Genomic DNA, 13,061 nt, shown 5'->3' with positions numbered 1-13,061 from the left:
CGGCATGAGCATGTCTGTTGTTGACGTTGATACAGGATTCGCTACTTATTGAGTCATCGAACTTGCAACAATGAGATGATGACCAAGTTTCGATGGCTCGAGCAATCGGGGAAATTGGAGCCTTTTCTTGTGGGAGCGTCGAGCGGTTTAGACTGTGGTAATGGTAAGGCATGGAAAGATGCGGGTTAGCACCAGTGCTCGAATTGAAGGTTGAGAGTGCGCGCTGATGGGTTCGGGTACGACCATGTCGATGGAAGGAGCAACGCGCCGTATTTCACCAAGCGTCGGCCGGCTTGCTCTGCCTTACTCGCTTGCGCAAACCACCCACCGCTCGATGCAAGCATCTACGCAAGCAAAATCCTCTCCCCTACAAGTGCGACCCTCGCCGATTGTCTGCAAGTGCCATCGTCGCTCCCCCTACATATAATGCGTACTCACGTCCAAGCTTCGTGCGGCGCCAGTGTCTACGCTTAGCGTTGTACTGGATCTTGTTTCCAGTCTTCATTCTGAACCAAGAAGGAATAGGCCTGAAGGTGGAGATGACGTTCGCAGTGGTTGCGGAAGTGGCGTGTCAGATGACGAGTCGACTTGCAATTTCAGCCTACGTGCGCGAGATAGCGCTCGCTCACCTGTTTTGACGAGCGGCCTTTGCCAGCTTGGACTTGGTGCGGAAAGACTTTTGAGACGGCTGTGCAGGGGTGAGAAGGTGCGCGGTCGGAGCGTAAGCTTGTGTACTCCTTACTTGTACCAGCTGCGAGGACAGGGAAGCACGACGGAAACGATGTGATGCTCGACGGACGTGTTCTGCGATCAAGTCTCGGGCCATCGTGCCGCAGAACAAGCTGGATCTTTTCCCGTACGTGGGGTCGAAGGCTTCGGACTTGCCAGCTGTGTAGCACTAGGCGTTCGCCTCCACCAATCGCCGTCTCTGATATCCCACCCGTGCTCGACGCCTGTCCAATCGCGCCTTGACTACCTCCACCGAACCTCCTCCTGTCGCAAAGAGCCCGGCTACGCAGGACCTGATAGCTCGTCGGCTGGGCAGGTTTACACGACTATGAACAGCTGGTCATGCAGCTGCGCATGGTGGCGAGATGAATTGCTGATGATGCAGCACAGCTCTCGCGTGAATGCAGTACTAACCATCTTGAAAAGAGTGTGCCGATGACGATGTGTATGGTGTGGTGTGGTGATGGAGCACGTTGAAAGGTTGGGTCAGTTTGCAGGCACTTGGAAACACACTCGAGTCACAGTCACGACAGTCTGAGTTACAGTCACAGTCACGAGCCACTCACGGGTAGGCTGCTCAGCAGAGCCGAAATTCTGACCGCCTGGGGCAGAGGCGAGGCGCGACTGCTGCGGTGAGGCGTGCCAGGGCCGCGCCCCTCACTCGCGGCATGCTTGCTGCCTGCGTGCACAGCGCGCGATCGCCGCGGTCTATTCTTGCCACGTGGTTTCTCGTCAAACGCCTGCCTGCATTCTTCTCGAGGGCGCGGCGCGTCCACTCAGGATCAGGCAGGCAGGCTATGTGCGCGCAGGTTCGCAGCTGATGAGAGCGCCAAGGTACAGACAGCAAGTGGTGAGCAGCTGAAGCGGCGCTTCATCTTGCCTTTCGATCCCTCACGACACTTGGATTCTCGGGGCTCTTTTTCTTTGCTTTTCTGAGTTTCGACTTTGAACAAACAGCACCACCACATATCTTACGTCCGACCCGACACACTGCGCAAGGATGACTTCTAAGCTGCCATCCGTTTTGGACGCTACGGAGGAGGACATCAGCCTCCTTCTGGCCGCTCAGACCCACATTGGTGGTAAGCAGGTGGAGAAGGCTATGCTGCCTTACGTCTACAAGCGCAGAGCAGATGGTGAGTCGTGCGGCAAATCAGCAGCCTGGTCAAAGCAGAGAAAGCAGCATGATAAGCTTGACGGGAGATGTTGGGCATGGCCCGCCGCGCAAGACTGGATCCATTGACGTGGTAGGAGATTGGAGCAGTGGGTGCTGCTGGTGCTGCTGGTGCTGCTGGTCGCATCAAAGCCAGAAGCTTGGCGCACACGTTGGCTGTCAAGCGCTTGGCTGACTCTGTCCAACATCTCGACTCATCGACAGGTATTCACTTGCTTAACCTCGGCAAGACCTGGGAGAAGATCGTCTTCGCTGCTCGTATCCTCGCTGCCATTGAGAACCCAGCCGACATTGTGGTGCTCTCTGGTCGTCAATACGGACACCGAGCTGTGCTCAAGTTCGCATCCAACACTGGTGCTACTGCCATTGCCGGTCGTTTCACGCCCGGTTCCTTCACCAACTACATCACCCGATCGTTCAAGGAGCCCAGAATCATCGTGGTGACTGACCCTCGCGTCGACCACCAAGCTATTCGCGAGGCTTCTTACGTCAACATTCCCGTCATTGCTCTGTGCGACACCGACGCTCCTTTGCGTCACGTCGACGTTGCCATTCCAGGTAACAACAAGTCCAAGCACTCTGTCGGTCTTCTCTGGTGGTTGTTGGCTCGCGAAATCCTGCGTCTTCGCGGAACCATCCCTCGCACTCCTGACGGTTGGGGAGTCATGGTGGACATGTTCTTCTACCGCGACCCTCAAGAGATTGAGCAAGAGGCGAACGAAGCTGCGGCTGCTTTGGCAGAGAAGAACGCTCCAATCGAGACGGTCGGAGACCAGGAAGTCGATTTGGGAGGCGTTGGACCCAGCTCCATCGCACTCACTGCTGCTCAGGGCGGTGCACCTGCTGGAGAAAAGGTAGACTGGGCCGCTGATGGCGATGCGCAAGACTGGGCCGCTGACGGCGCTGCCGCTGGTGGTCAGCAAGCTTCCGGCTGGGACTAAGTGTCCTCGCCGAGTAGCGCACCAGTCGATGCGTCGCCACATTGGCGCATCCCGCTCCTCTCTTTTCCTTCTTTGCGGGTGCTCTGCTGGCAACAGTAATGTCTTCCCTTTGTCCCCCCATTGTCGTCTGGCCCTCGTCGTTCGGCACCTTTGGTGAATGCCTTTTGAAAACCCCAAAGAGGCATGCGGCGAAGTTCCAACAACCCGAGTTGTAATACTAACATTTTCGGGGTGCCCCCTTTCCTCAACAAGCCCAAAAAATCACACCTTCACGCATGTATGCAAGCTCAACACAAGGCTTCTGTGCTAATGTGAGAGACCAATTTCATGGTCAATTGCTCCATGCATACGATATGAGGTTGCAGACCGATGAGTTTGAGCCGAGTCACAGTCAAGAGCGTTGCAATCATAATCAAATCGTTCTCCTGGATGATAGCGCGCGCGACTGCCACGTGACAAACGCTTGTCGCTGGCTCTCGTGCGAGGTATGCACGCGCATAAACGACGAGAACTTTCGAGCTCAGACTGAGCTGGTGTGTGTGTGAGGTCGCACTCGCCATGCACTTTGACTACGAGTCACGAGCTGGCTGAGCGAAGCCTGTATTAACGATTCACGATTTTGATTGGTGATTCACATTGTTGTGCGCCTGCGGTCGCACGGAATCTTGTACGCCTGCCCATCCATGCTCGCGCCCACTTGCTGGACCGTCTCCCCACCGTACATTCGATTCAGAAACCTGCATTTGCCTGTCCACTCCATGCCTCGCGCCTTTGACAGTCACACTTTAACAGCTCCTTCCAGCTCTGGCTACTCGCGGTTGACTCGGCGACCCTGAGACGCAAGTTTACCATCACCCAACAGCCACCGCCACGTCCACCATTTTGCACCCCCACGCGCCTCTCCCTGCGCCATCAACCATGTCCTCGGCTCAGGGTCAGGGTCAAGATCCCTACGCGGCATTCTAGTGAGTATGTGCGCTGCATCAGCGAAGCAGAAGAGCGTGTATGCCTACTCAGAGCTGACGCTGGCGCAAGCGCCTGTGCACGTACACTCTCTGTCTGTTCTCAGTGATGCCTGTAGCTGACAGTGCCCACGTTCTCCTGTGCCTCTCCATCCTCGCTCTCATCCTCAGCTATTGGGATCAGAACAGCAACAATTGGGCATTCAACTATGATGCTTTTTACGCGGCTTATCCCCAAGGGCTGCCTGGCTCATCCTCTGCGCATCAAGGCGCTCCGTACGACGCTTCAGCATACGCCACGCAATCCTCAGCTTATGGGAGCGCACCAGGCAGCGCTTTCTCGGGTGTCGGGGCATCCTCATCTGCGCAGTGGTCAGCGCCTCAAGGGCATGGGGCCGATGCGGCCTTGGATCCGTCGAGCGGCAAAGCCAAGAAGGAGAAGCGCCAGATCGGACCAAAAGATAAGGATGGCAATCAGCTTGCTGGACAATTGAAGAGAGGAGAGACGCGTCAGACTGTGCTCAGAAAAGCCGTGGGCAAATTGTACGAGGATCAAACGCTGCTGGAATGGGATCCGAGTGAGTCACCAAGTGCCTTGGATTATGTGCGCCAATTTCAAGCGCTCATCACCCATCTATCCTCGATCTTACTCAGAGCACAAACGCTTATTCGTCGGCGATCTGGGCAATGACGTCTCCGATGGCGTTCTCACTGCAGCCTTTCAGAAATACCCTTCGTTCAGCAAAGCCAGAGTCATTCGAAAAAAATCGGACAGCAAGTCTAAAGGGTATGGATTTGTCGCGTTCGCGGATCCAGAGGACTTTCTAAAGGCGTGGAAAGAGATGGACGGTAAGCACATCCCACCTTGAGGTGTGAGAATCCATTGCGCCGCCGCATGGCCGCTCACGAGCTCCTCAACTCCTCTTCAGGCAAATACATCGGGTCGCGCCCTTGCAGACTCAAAAAAGCGTCAGAAGACACTGTGCCCGTCGAGATTGGACATCGCAAAGATCGTCTCCTGGCCAACAACGTCAAGCACGACGATTGGAAGCACCATCACAAGATGGGCGGTGCTATAGGTGGCACCTTGCGGCGGAATGGAGGTTTCGGGAACGCTTACGCCAAGAAGAGGTAGATGATGCACACAAGTGCAACGATGCCCCTCACGCAGCCGTAAGTACTTTCTCTTCTCTTCGGCTCGCAATTCTGTGCCTCGTTTCGCTTTTGGTCTGGTTTCGGCAGTACCCTCCCGGCTTTAGAGTCGCTTGTGCTCCTATCAAAGTTTTCCAAGGATGCGCAGGTGCTCGCTGGAGAGGAAGAGTAATCCACGATCCTCATGCGCTCGTTTTGCGGTATGGCTCTCGGCTGCTTCACGCGTCGAGAGCCCTTGCTTGTTCATCGCTCCGCAAGGAGCGGTAGCAAGGTCCCGCGGGCCTTGGGACAATTCTTTCATTTCGTATCCGTTCGAATGTTCAAGGCCGAGTTTTTGGCTCGCTCTCTGCGCGCGCACGGCATAGCTGAGTCTTGTCGCCATTAGGATGCCCACAGAAAGCGTTCGGGGCAAGATCAGCATTGTGCGTGTGGCGGACCGGATTGTCGCCTTGGCGTCATCGCTTGCGACATTAGGTGTGTCGCACCGCCCCACCCTGCCTCGGCCGCACTGCAGTAGTCTCTCCCTTCAGTCCAAAGGCCATCGATACTCGCTCATGTCGATTTGGGACATGCGTGCGAGTGGGAAGGTCCGCGTACTCCTCCTCCCCTTCGTGCAGGTATCAAGCACGTCGCCTCGCCTCTTCGGAGGCGTGTCGTGATGTCACCTGCGCGGACGTCTTTGTCAGTGTTCGCAGAGCTCGATTATACGAGGCTTGGTCATCATACTCGTTTGGAAACCCGAAGATGGGCTCCGTTGGTCTCGCTCTTCTTCTCTGCCTTTCGCGGCACCTCTGGGAGTCTCGTGTCACGCCACACAATGCTCTAGCTGGGCTAGCACCCAAAGGTCGCTGAGGTCATGCTCACACCAGAAATGCCTCTCGCTGATTGTGCTCGGTCTTGGCCGCTCGATGCGAGTGCTTGGTGCGCTCTTCGGGGTGTGCTATTGCTCGTGACGAGGGGCACGGACTTGGCGCAAGGGATCCACGTTGCCGTACACCAAACACGCGACTCGTCAAAATGAATGTGAGGAAAGGGGGTCTGGCCTGTCTCCCTGGAGATCAGTCAGATCACTGCATCACTGCGAAGCGCATTCTCCTCGTTCCGTCGGCTGTTTTCTTCTCATCGAGGGCCTCTAGCGGCCCTCGCACCGCTGCTCCGCACAGAGATTGGTACGACTGAAATCGGACGTGCCCGCTCGACTATGGCCCAAGACGCCACCCCTTGTCATTGGGTCTCACCCACCCTTTCCTCAACGCTTTGGGCGGACGAGGGGTATGGAAGAGGCGCAGAACGGGACACAATGTTCGGTCTCTTAGTAACGATCCTCGTGTCGTCGAGCACTTCCTTCTGTGCGAGGATGTTGCGGCTTGGAAGCGGTCCTGTTCGGGACCGTGATTGACCAAGGGAAGGATTGTACCGAGCGGGTCGCTCTTCTTCTGCGGAGAACGACAGTCGCGAGGCTTGACGGGGTCGGGTGGCGGGAACGTGGCATCATCCCACTATAGAGAATGAAATTGAGTTGGGCCTCCCTTAGTGGCGCGGACTCGTCGTTGTCGTTCGGAGGTGCTCGGCGGGAAGAGGACGCGGCTGACATGCAGCTCGGATAGGGTCAAGAGATAGATGACGAAAAGTCGAAATGTGGGGAATCACCTTAGGGTTGTCTTGCGAACCTTGTCTCAAAGCAGACAGATGAAGATGTTGCACGCTCCTTTCGGAGCGTCAGGGTCTCCTCCATCTTCCACGACTTTGCATCGAACGATCCCCTGGTCATGGGACGCGAACGACACGTCTTTGGGATCGTTTTCTGGTGATTCTCCCTCGCTTAAGGTCGTGGAGATTGGAGAGGAGGATGCCGAGAGAGGAAGAGTGTTTCTTTCCCCTCGAGGCTTCAGTGCAATCGATGGCGCCTCTTGTACCCTCTTTCGAGGGTGGAAGTGGGAACTCGACGCGTGACTACTCTTGGTTTCTGAAGGGAGACCCACACTGTTGCAGGCGCGTCATTGGGGCAATGTTGCGTCTTTCGAAGAAGGGACTTTGCGCGCGGGCGCGGGCGCGCGACTCTTGCTTCGCCCCTCTCGCGTGGATCTTGCACAGCTTGCTTGGACTTGATTTCGTTTGGCATCGACTTGCAATGATCGCAGTGAGGCGCTTGGCTGACTCGTGCTTGCGTGCCGCACACCTGTCTCAACCCCTCCCGCACCTCACATCATTTCACCTTTTGTTCTTCCTTTCCACGTATCCCCTCGCAGGTGCTTTGTCGTACCGTTCGTATCGACCCCTCGTTGTGCCAAGGTGTCGAAGTGCAATTTCTGCACTGTGCGATTGCGAGGAACAAGGGAATCATCTGGACAACGCTCTGGGTCGCTTTTGGCCCGTCGACCAAGATGCACCTTTGTCCCTCCTCTACATCCCGAGGTTCACACCATCGAATACCGTCCTGGCATCAGACTCCACCGTCTCACGATTCGATTCGTGGTTGTAATAGAAGCGCATGCTTTTGCGATTCTTGATTCGCGAGCGCGCGCGAAGGCGAAGGGCACGACGATAACGTCTGAAGCAAGCATGTGGCGGCATGCAAACGACGCGCGGACCACGTCGAATGGAGGGGGCCATCGGGGTGACATGCATTGCGGTGCGGACGGCCAAAGCGAAAAGAAATTGTGCAGCAGCCTTCGTCCGGCTCGTGCGCGCAGCTAACATTTTCTCGAAATACCATGCCTGAGCTCTTCCTCCCTAAGTTCACATCGCGCGCGCGCGAGTAAGCGGGAAATCAGCGCCAGAATGCGGTGGCGAATGTATGGGCCAAGATGGGAGGATGGAAAGGGAGGGGGGATTGCGCAAGTGGGGGAAATGTTGCGCATCAGCGAACTCTCGCGCATAGACGTTTGTGATGCAGCTAGACGCACCTGTACTCGAACATGACGTGCACGGCGCAAAAGAGGGCGGTGCATGCGCCCAGCATGAATTTGAGTCCTGTCGTGTCGGTAGGAGGATGCAAAGGCAAGCTGACAGTAAGCATCGATGGAGGCACGTCCACCCGAGATCGAATCCGCTTGGATTCACGCTTCGTCGTCGCATGGTCCCATCAAGTTCGAGCGAGGGGAGAAAGCAAAAGCAACTCACCGTTCCAGCTGCCGACGAGCTGATTGAGCAGGTATTGAACTCCGTCCAGACCTATGGCAAAGCCTACCAGGTTGGCGCTCATCATGAGGAGGATATTGAGTACTCCGCCAACGGCGCATACATGCCTGTACCATGATCTTTCGCCAAACTAAGGTCCAAGGGCGATCGGAATAGCCAATGGTCAGCAAAAAAAGGGGGGTTGACGGTACGCACAAAGAGGTGGGCAGTAGAGGAACGGCCTTCACCGGCAATAAGATCCGAACAGCTGCGAATTAATCTCCCTTTATCATATGCGAGAACTCCATCAAGACGCACCTTTTTGGCAGGCAACACTTTGGAAGCGGCCAATTCTGGAATGATGAAGAGCGTGACCAACCATCCCCATGTGAGCAATTTCAAACTGAGATCGTGCCAAAGTGCCACAAAGGTGAAGACGAGGAGCGTGGCGAGCACGACGTTGGATGAGCCTCCAAGGGGTACATAAATGTACCTGTTCGTGCAGCAGAATGGCGTAGCAATGCGTCAAATGACCAGCGCATCAGAAAGTAGGAAAGGTAGGGAAGCAAGGAACGTCTTCCAGCTGTCAGTCCAGCACTCCAGACCTCGCTGAGCAACAGTCGTCATCAAACGATGCCTACTCGTTTCTCACCGGACTATCCACAAATTGTAACTCCTATGCCAACTCCTCCAAAAGCCCAGCGTCGAATAATTGTTGGCCATGCACCTAACCATATTCTCCGGCGCTTCCACACCATCCAGCAGCGCCCACATCCTGAAGAAGCGCCAAGGGATGAGCAGCTGTTGTGTGGGGGGACGAGCGCGCGTCATCGATTCGCGTCGTATCAGAAAGCAGACAGGGGCAACATTTCCAAGTCAGCAAGAGACGAAATTGCTGTGCGGCGCGCGCGCCGCGGCACCCACTCACCTTGAGCCAGACGATGATCAGGTTCCAAAATCCGATCATGGATAATTGCATCGGTGTAGCTCCGTTCCAAGCCTTCGAATCCTTGATCGCATTCACATACACAAAATGCAGTATGAGTTCCATCGTGAACAAGCAGGCGACAAACCTGACTGCATAAGCCGCTCTGTCCCTGAGAGTCAAATGAGGCTGGCAATCTCTCTGCGCGACTTGTCGCGTAAAGTCGTTGAAGGTCATGATGGGACCTGCAACGAAGAGCGGAGGATAGAGAATGTAGAGCAGGTAGGCTGACCAGCTGTACTGATCCCTCTTCAAAGGTGTCGATGAGCGCTTAGAAGCGGGCGGAGAAGGCTCGTAAAGCCTCACGGGTCGCAATCTGGCCCAGTGCAGATCCATTGCAAAAGAGACCAATCTGAGCATGGAAATGTTAAAGTTGATTTGCCAGCGAGGTAATAGACCGGTGTAATTGTCCAAAAAGCCCAAAGCTGGCGTCCAAACGGACCAGGCGAAACCTTCGTTCCAATGAACCAAGAAGAGCGCCCCTATATTGATAGTCCAGATCAAGATCGGAGCGTACACTTTGCCCGCGCATGTTCGTGCAAGCACAAAATTGAACGCGAGCAGAAGGAGCAGCTTGACAGCGTTGCTCCCGTGCAGCGCCAGGATGAAGAGGCCCGTAAAGAGGCCCAAAAAGATGCGTCGGGAAGGGTGTGTGTTTGGACTTGCGGAGCGCGTCAACTCCGTAGGCCTGTCGAATAGCATCGCGACCGATTTGGAGAGGCCCGTGTGGCCCAAAGCGAGACCTAGCAGCAAGGGAAAGTAGTCTCTAAAGGAGCGGTATTGGAAATCCGAGTCGTCCTGTTGAACCAAAGGAGGGGGCATAGATGTGAGCTTGCTGAAAGCGCATGAGACCTGATTCGAGTCGTGCTAGCCGGCTCGTATCTTGTCTGCTCACTCTCATCCTGCCAGCGATCCAGCCCCTCTTGAGGTGAGAGGAGAAGCGCGGATAGTTTGGATTCGTTTCTAATGTGGGGAAGCACGTAGGTCAATCGCATGATTATCAAATTTAGCCGAGCTTGCTCAGAGCTCGTAGCATTGCGCGATGATGCTCGCCATGGCAGCAAGCAAGCAAGCGCCCTTGCCCAATGCATACTAGCCTCCACTGCCCCTTGTCGAAATTTGCGCTTCGACTCACCCTGACTGAGCTGAACAGGTACCCAGACCATGTAAGGCACCACGATCAGAAATACCAACAAGTACGCTCGAAATTCCCAGCTCTTCCATCTGCTCTTTGCCGGATTTCTGGTTTCCCGTGTGTTCCTAGCCACTCTCTGCGTCGAAGCTAGCGAGGTGTGCGGCTTGTGATCTGAACCTGACGCACGGGGCGAAGGGTTGAAGCGGGCAGAGGCGATCCGTTGATGCGTGGATGGAAAAGTGTCTGAAGGAAAGTGATGGAGGGATCTTCGAGAGATGTGCGAGCTCATGGGCATGTATGCGCCTCTATCGTGATCTGAGCCGTCCATAGCACTTGCCTGACCTGCCACATCGACGTCCGAAGGCGCCAATGACGTATCGATGGTAAAAGACGCTATTCCTCTACTACCACTCAACATTGCCCAAAATCCTCCACTTGCAGCTTTATCCTTTCCAGTCCCAAAGTTTGAGCTTGAGCTTGAGCTTGAACCCATGATGACCTCCGAAAGCGGAACTTTGGAGTAGCCTGAGCGGTATGAGCCCGCTTCGGGTTGAGCGTGAGCATGGGCTTGAGGAGAAGAGGATGAAGGGCCCGAGCTCGAGCGCGAGCCCAACGTGTTGATCTGCTTGGAGTCCAGATGGATGGTGTGCATGGGCAACATGGACACTCGACTTGCCTGCAGATCGTGAGCTGCATGCACCTAACACAATCTCGACTCTGTGCTTGGACTCTTGTGCACGCTCTGTTGCAGAAATATGCGTCAAGTCGGCCCCTTGAGGATGTGGATGGATTGTCGTGTGGCGAGGAGGCGTGCGTGAGTGAGCGCGAATCAAGAACATCGTGCGTACGAGCGCCAATGTGCACGGCCCTTGCGCCAACGAGCCACATAGGGCATCACGTGATGCTTCCCTGGCGCCACGCAGTGCAGCGAGTCGCAGGTCACGCGGGAGGAAGAATCACGAATTTGAATTTTGAATAGAAGGCAGGACGGCGGGCAGGCGAGAAGTCAAAAACCGCGACGATATTCACTTAAACGGGAATCGCGTTGAATGTGAAATCACCGAATAACGGATTGTGATCTCAAGGATTCAAAGAGCCACGATTCGAGATTCACATTCGCGCACACATCCACCATCTGCCCTCAAGCAGGGCACTGGATAGCACACCACACCACACCACACCACACCACACCACACCACATCACACCACATCACACCACACCAGCCACTCTCCGGGCTCGGCTTTGCGATGACGACATCTTCCTCCTCCTCCTCCCTCGAGCTGGGTGCACCCACTGCTGCTGATCGCAGATTCAGTATTCGCGTACCTTGCACCTCATCCAACATAGGTCCAGGATTCGACGTGGTGGGCCTATCCCTCTCGCTCTACCTCACGCTTCAAGTACGCATCTCCAACCATTCCACCTCCACCTCCTCCTCCACCTCCTCCACCTCTAACCAGCATCCAATCCTACACTATACGGGCATTGGATCTGACGATGCGCCTCTGGATCCCTACAAGAACCTCATCACCCGTTGCGCGCTCTACGTTCTGCGAGCGAATGGTAAAGGTCCGCTATTCCAACCCGGCATCTCCATCCACGTGCACAACGAGATCCCATTCGGACGAGGATTGGGCAGTTCGGGTGCGGCCGTCGTAGCTGGCATCATCCTGGGCGACGCGTTGGGCGGATTGAGATTGAGCAGGGATAGATTGTTGGATCATGCGCTCATGATCGAACGTCATCCGGACAATGTGACCGCAGCATTGATGGGCGGATTTGTAGGCTCTTACCTCTTGGACCTCTCAAAGGAAGAGAGGGCAAAAGTGGATGTGCCTCTCAGCGAGGTCTTGCCCGCCTGGCCCGACGATGCTAGCGCTCATTGGGGTCCCAATCCCAACGGTCCTCCCACCGGCATAGGTCATTACATTCGATTTGGATGGGCTCAGGAGATCAAAGTCATCGCCATCATTCCCGACTTCGAAGTGTCGACTGCATTAGCAAGGAGCGCTCTGCCCGACACTTACTCCAAGGCGGATCTAGTGAGTGCGGGGGCAGCATAGCCAACATGCACCTTGGATGCTTGCTCGAATTGTGATGCGCCGCTTGCTTACTCTCCTGTCTCTCTCTCTCCCCCCCCCCCTTCCTCCCGCTCTACACTCTGCGATCTCACGCCAAAGATTTTCAATCTACAAAGACTTGCCGTCCTCACCACCGCACTAGCACGTTCTCCTCCCGATGCCTACCTCATCTTTCAAGCGATGCAAGATCGCGTTCATCAACCTTATCGTAAAGAGCTGGTGAGTCGAGCAAGGGGGTCTAGTGACCGGGCTGCGGGGGGTGGAAAAATAGTGCTGTGGAGCCGCGAAGGAGCGACGTGTCTCAAAACCCTGCAACCTGCAAGCCCTTGCTGAATTGATGCGCGCTTGGCCTGCAAACCCTAACTCTCCGTGCGCCCTGCAAATCCCCCCTGCTTTCCCCCTTGCGCCGCGCTGCCAGATCCCAGGTCTTCCGCGCATCCTCTCCTCTGTCACACCAAGCACCCACCCAGGTCTACTAGGCATATGCCTCTCCGGAGCAGGTCCCACAATCCTAGCTCTAGCCACGCACAATCTGGAGAGCATCTGCGAAACGATTGGCAAGGAATTTGAAAAGGAAGGAATTAGCGCGAGAAAGGAGGTGCTTTGCGTTACGAGCGAGGGGGCTGTTGTTCAGGAAGAACATTAGCGGGGGGAGGGGGACGTTGGTGGCAGCAGCAGCTAGGGTTGCGCACTTGCCAGTTGGAGCTGGCAAGCTGTGGAGCTGTGAGATGGGGATTTTGAACTTGAAACGGTTGCAAAAGTCGCGCGGGGGGAGGGAGGG

At 55.6% G+C, this 13,061-nt stretch overlaps 6 protein-coding genes across 6 annotated transcripts; 4 read left to right on the top strand and 2 right to left on the bottom strand.

The window, feature by feature from the left end:
* Positions 1-24: 24 nt before the first annotated feature.
* On the bottom strand, positions 25-1,273 carry IE81DRAFT_326522 (ribosomal protein L39e). The gene is made up of 4 exons (XM_025514842.1): positions 1,144-1,273; positions 630-688; positions 439-527; positions 25-152 (listed from the first exon to the last, which is right to left on the bottom strand). The coding sequence occupies exons 1-4, from the start codon at positions 1,144-1,146 to the stop codon at positions 148-150; spliced, it is 156 nt and encodes a 51-aa protein (XP_025366613.1). The 5' UTR covers positions 1,147-1,273; the 3' UTR covers positions 25-147.
* A 325-nt stretch (positions 1,274-1,598) lies between these two features.
* IE81DRAFT_326521 (ribosomal protein S2) lies at positions 1,599-3,271 on the top strand. Its single transcript, XM_025514841.1, has 2 exons — positions 1,599-1,865; positions 2,108-3,271. The coding sequence occupies exons 1-2, from the start codon at positions 1,730-1,732 to the stop codon at positions 2,842-2,844; spliced, it is 873 nt and encodes a 290-aa protein (XP_025366612.1). The 5' UTR covers positions 1,599-1,729; the 3' UTR covers positions 2,845-3,271.
* Positions 3,272-3,753: 482 nt separating this feature from the next.
* On the top strand, positions 3,754-5,012 carry IE81DRAFT_352273 (RNA-binding domain-containing protein). The gene is made up of 4 exons (XM_025516631.1): positions 3,754-3,809; positions 3,978-4,384; positions 4,461-4,655; positions 4,736-5,012. The coding sequence occupies exons 1-4, from the start codon at positions 3,763-3,765 to the stop codon at positions 4,939-4,941; spliced, it is 855 nt and encodes a 284-aa protein (XP_025366611.1). The 5' UTR covers positions 3,754-3,762; the 3' UTR covers positions 4,942-5,012.
* Positions 5,013-6,582: 1,570 nt separating this feature from the next.
* IE81DRAFT_25435 (hypothetical protein) lies at positions 6,583-7,658 on the top strand. The gene is made up of 2 exons (XM_025511336.1): positions 6,583-7,098; positions 7,208-7,658. Exons 1-2 carry the CDS (start codon positions 6,808-6,810, stop codon positions 7,466-7,468), a joined length of 552 nt encoding a protein of 183 aa, XP_025366610.1. The 5' UTR covers positions 6,583-6,807; the 3' UTR covers positions 7,469-7,658.
* On the bottom strand, positions 7,652-10,616 carry IE81DRAFT_294835 (putative GUP1-Multimembrane-spanning protein essential for proton symport of glycerol; the record flags this gene model as incomplete). Its single annotated transcript, XM_025512071.1, has 9 exons — positions 7,652-7,691; positions 7,865-7,931; positions 8,082-8,229; positions 8,397-8,571; positions 8,731-8,879; positions 9,007-9,861; positions 9,959-10,026; positions 10,199-10,361; positions 10,548-10,616. The coding sequence occupies 9 exons, from the start codon at positions 10,614-10,616 to the stop codon at positions 7,652-7,654; spliced, it is 1,734 nt and encodes a 577-aa protein (XP_025366609.1).
* A 623-nt stretch (positions 10,617-11,239) lies between these two features.
* Positions 11,240-13,034, top strand: IE81DRAFT_326515 (homoserine kinase). Its single transcript, XM_025514840.1, has 3 exons — positions 11,240-12,241; positions 12,380-12,499; positions 12,699-13,034. The coding sequence occupies exons 1-3, from the start codon at positions 11,447-11,449 to the stop codon at positions 12,924-12,926; spliced, it is 1,143 nt and encodes a 380-aa protein (XP_025366608.1). The 5' UTR covers positions 11,240-11,446; the 3' UTR covers positions 12,927-13,034.
* Positions 13,035-13,061: the final 27 nt, after the last annotated feature.

The sequence above is a fragment of the Ceraceosorus guamensis genome (assembly GCF_003144195.1).
Source record: "Ceraceosorus guamensis strain MCA 4658 unplaced genomic scaffold IE81scaffold_116, whole genome shotgun sequence".
Lineage (NCBI taxonomy): Eukaryota > Fungi > Basidiomycota > Exobasidiomycetes > Ceraceosorales > Ceraceosoraceae > Ceraceosorus > Ceraceosorus guamensis.
Note: the sequence above shows the minus strand (reverse complement) of the source record. Positions and strands in the feature narration are given on the sequence as shown.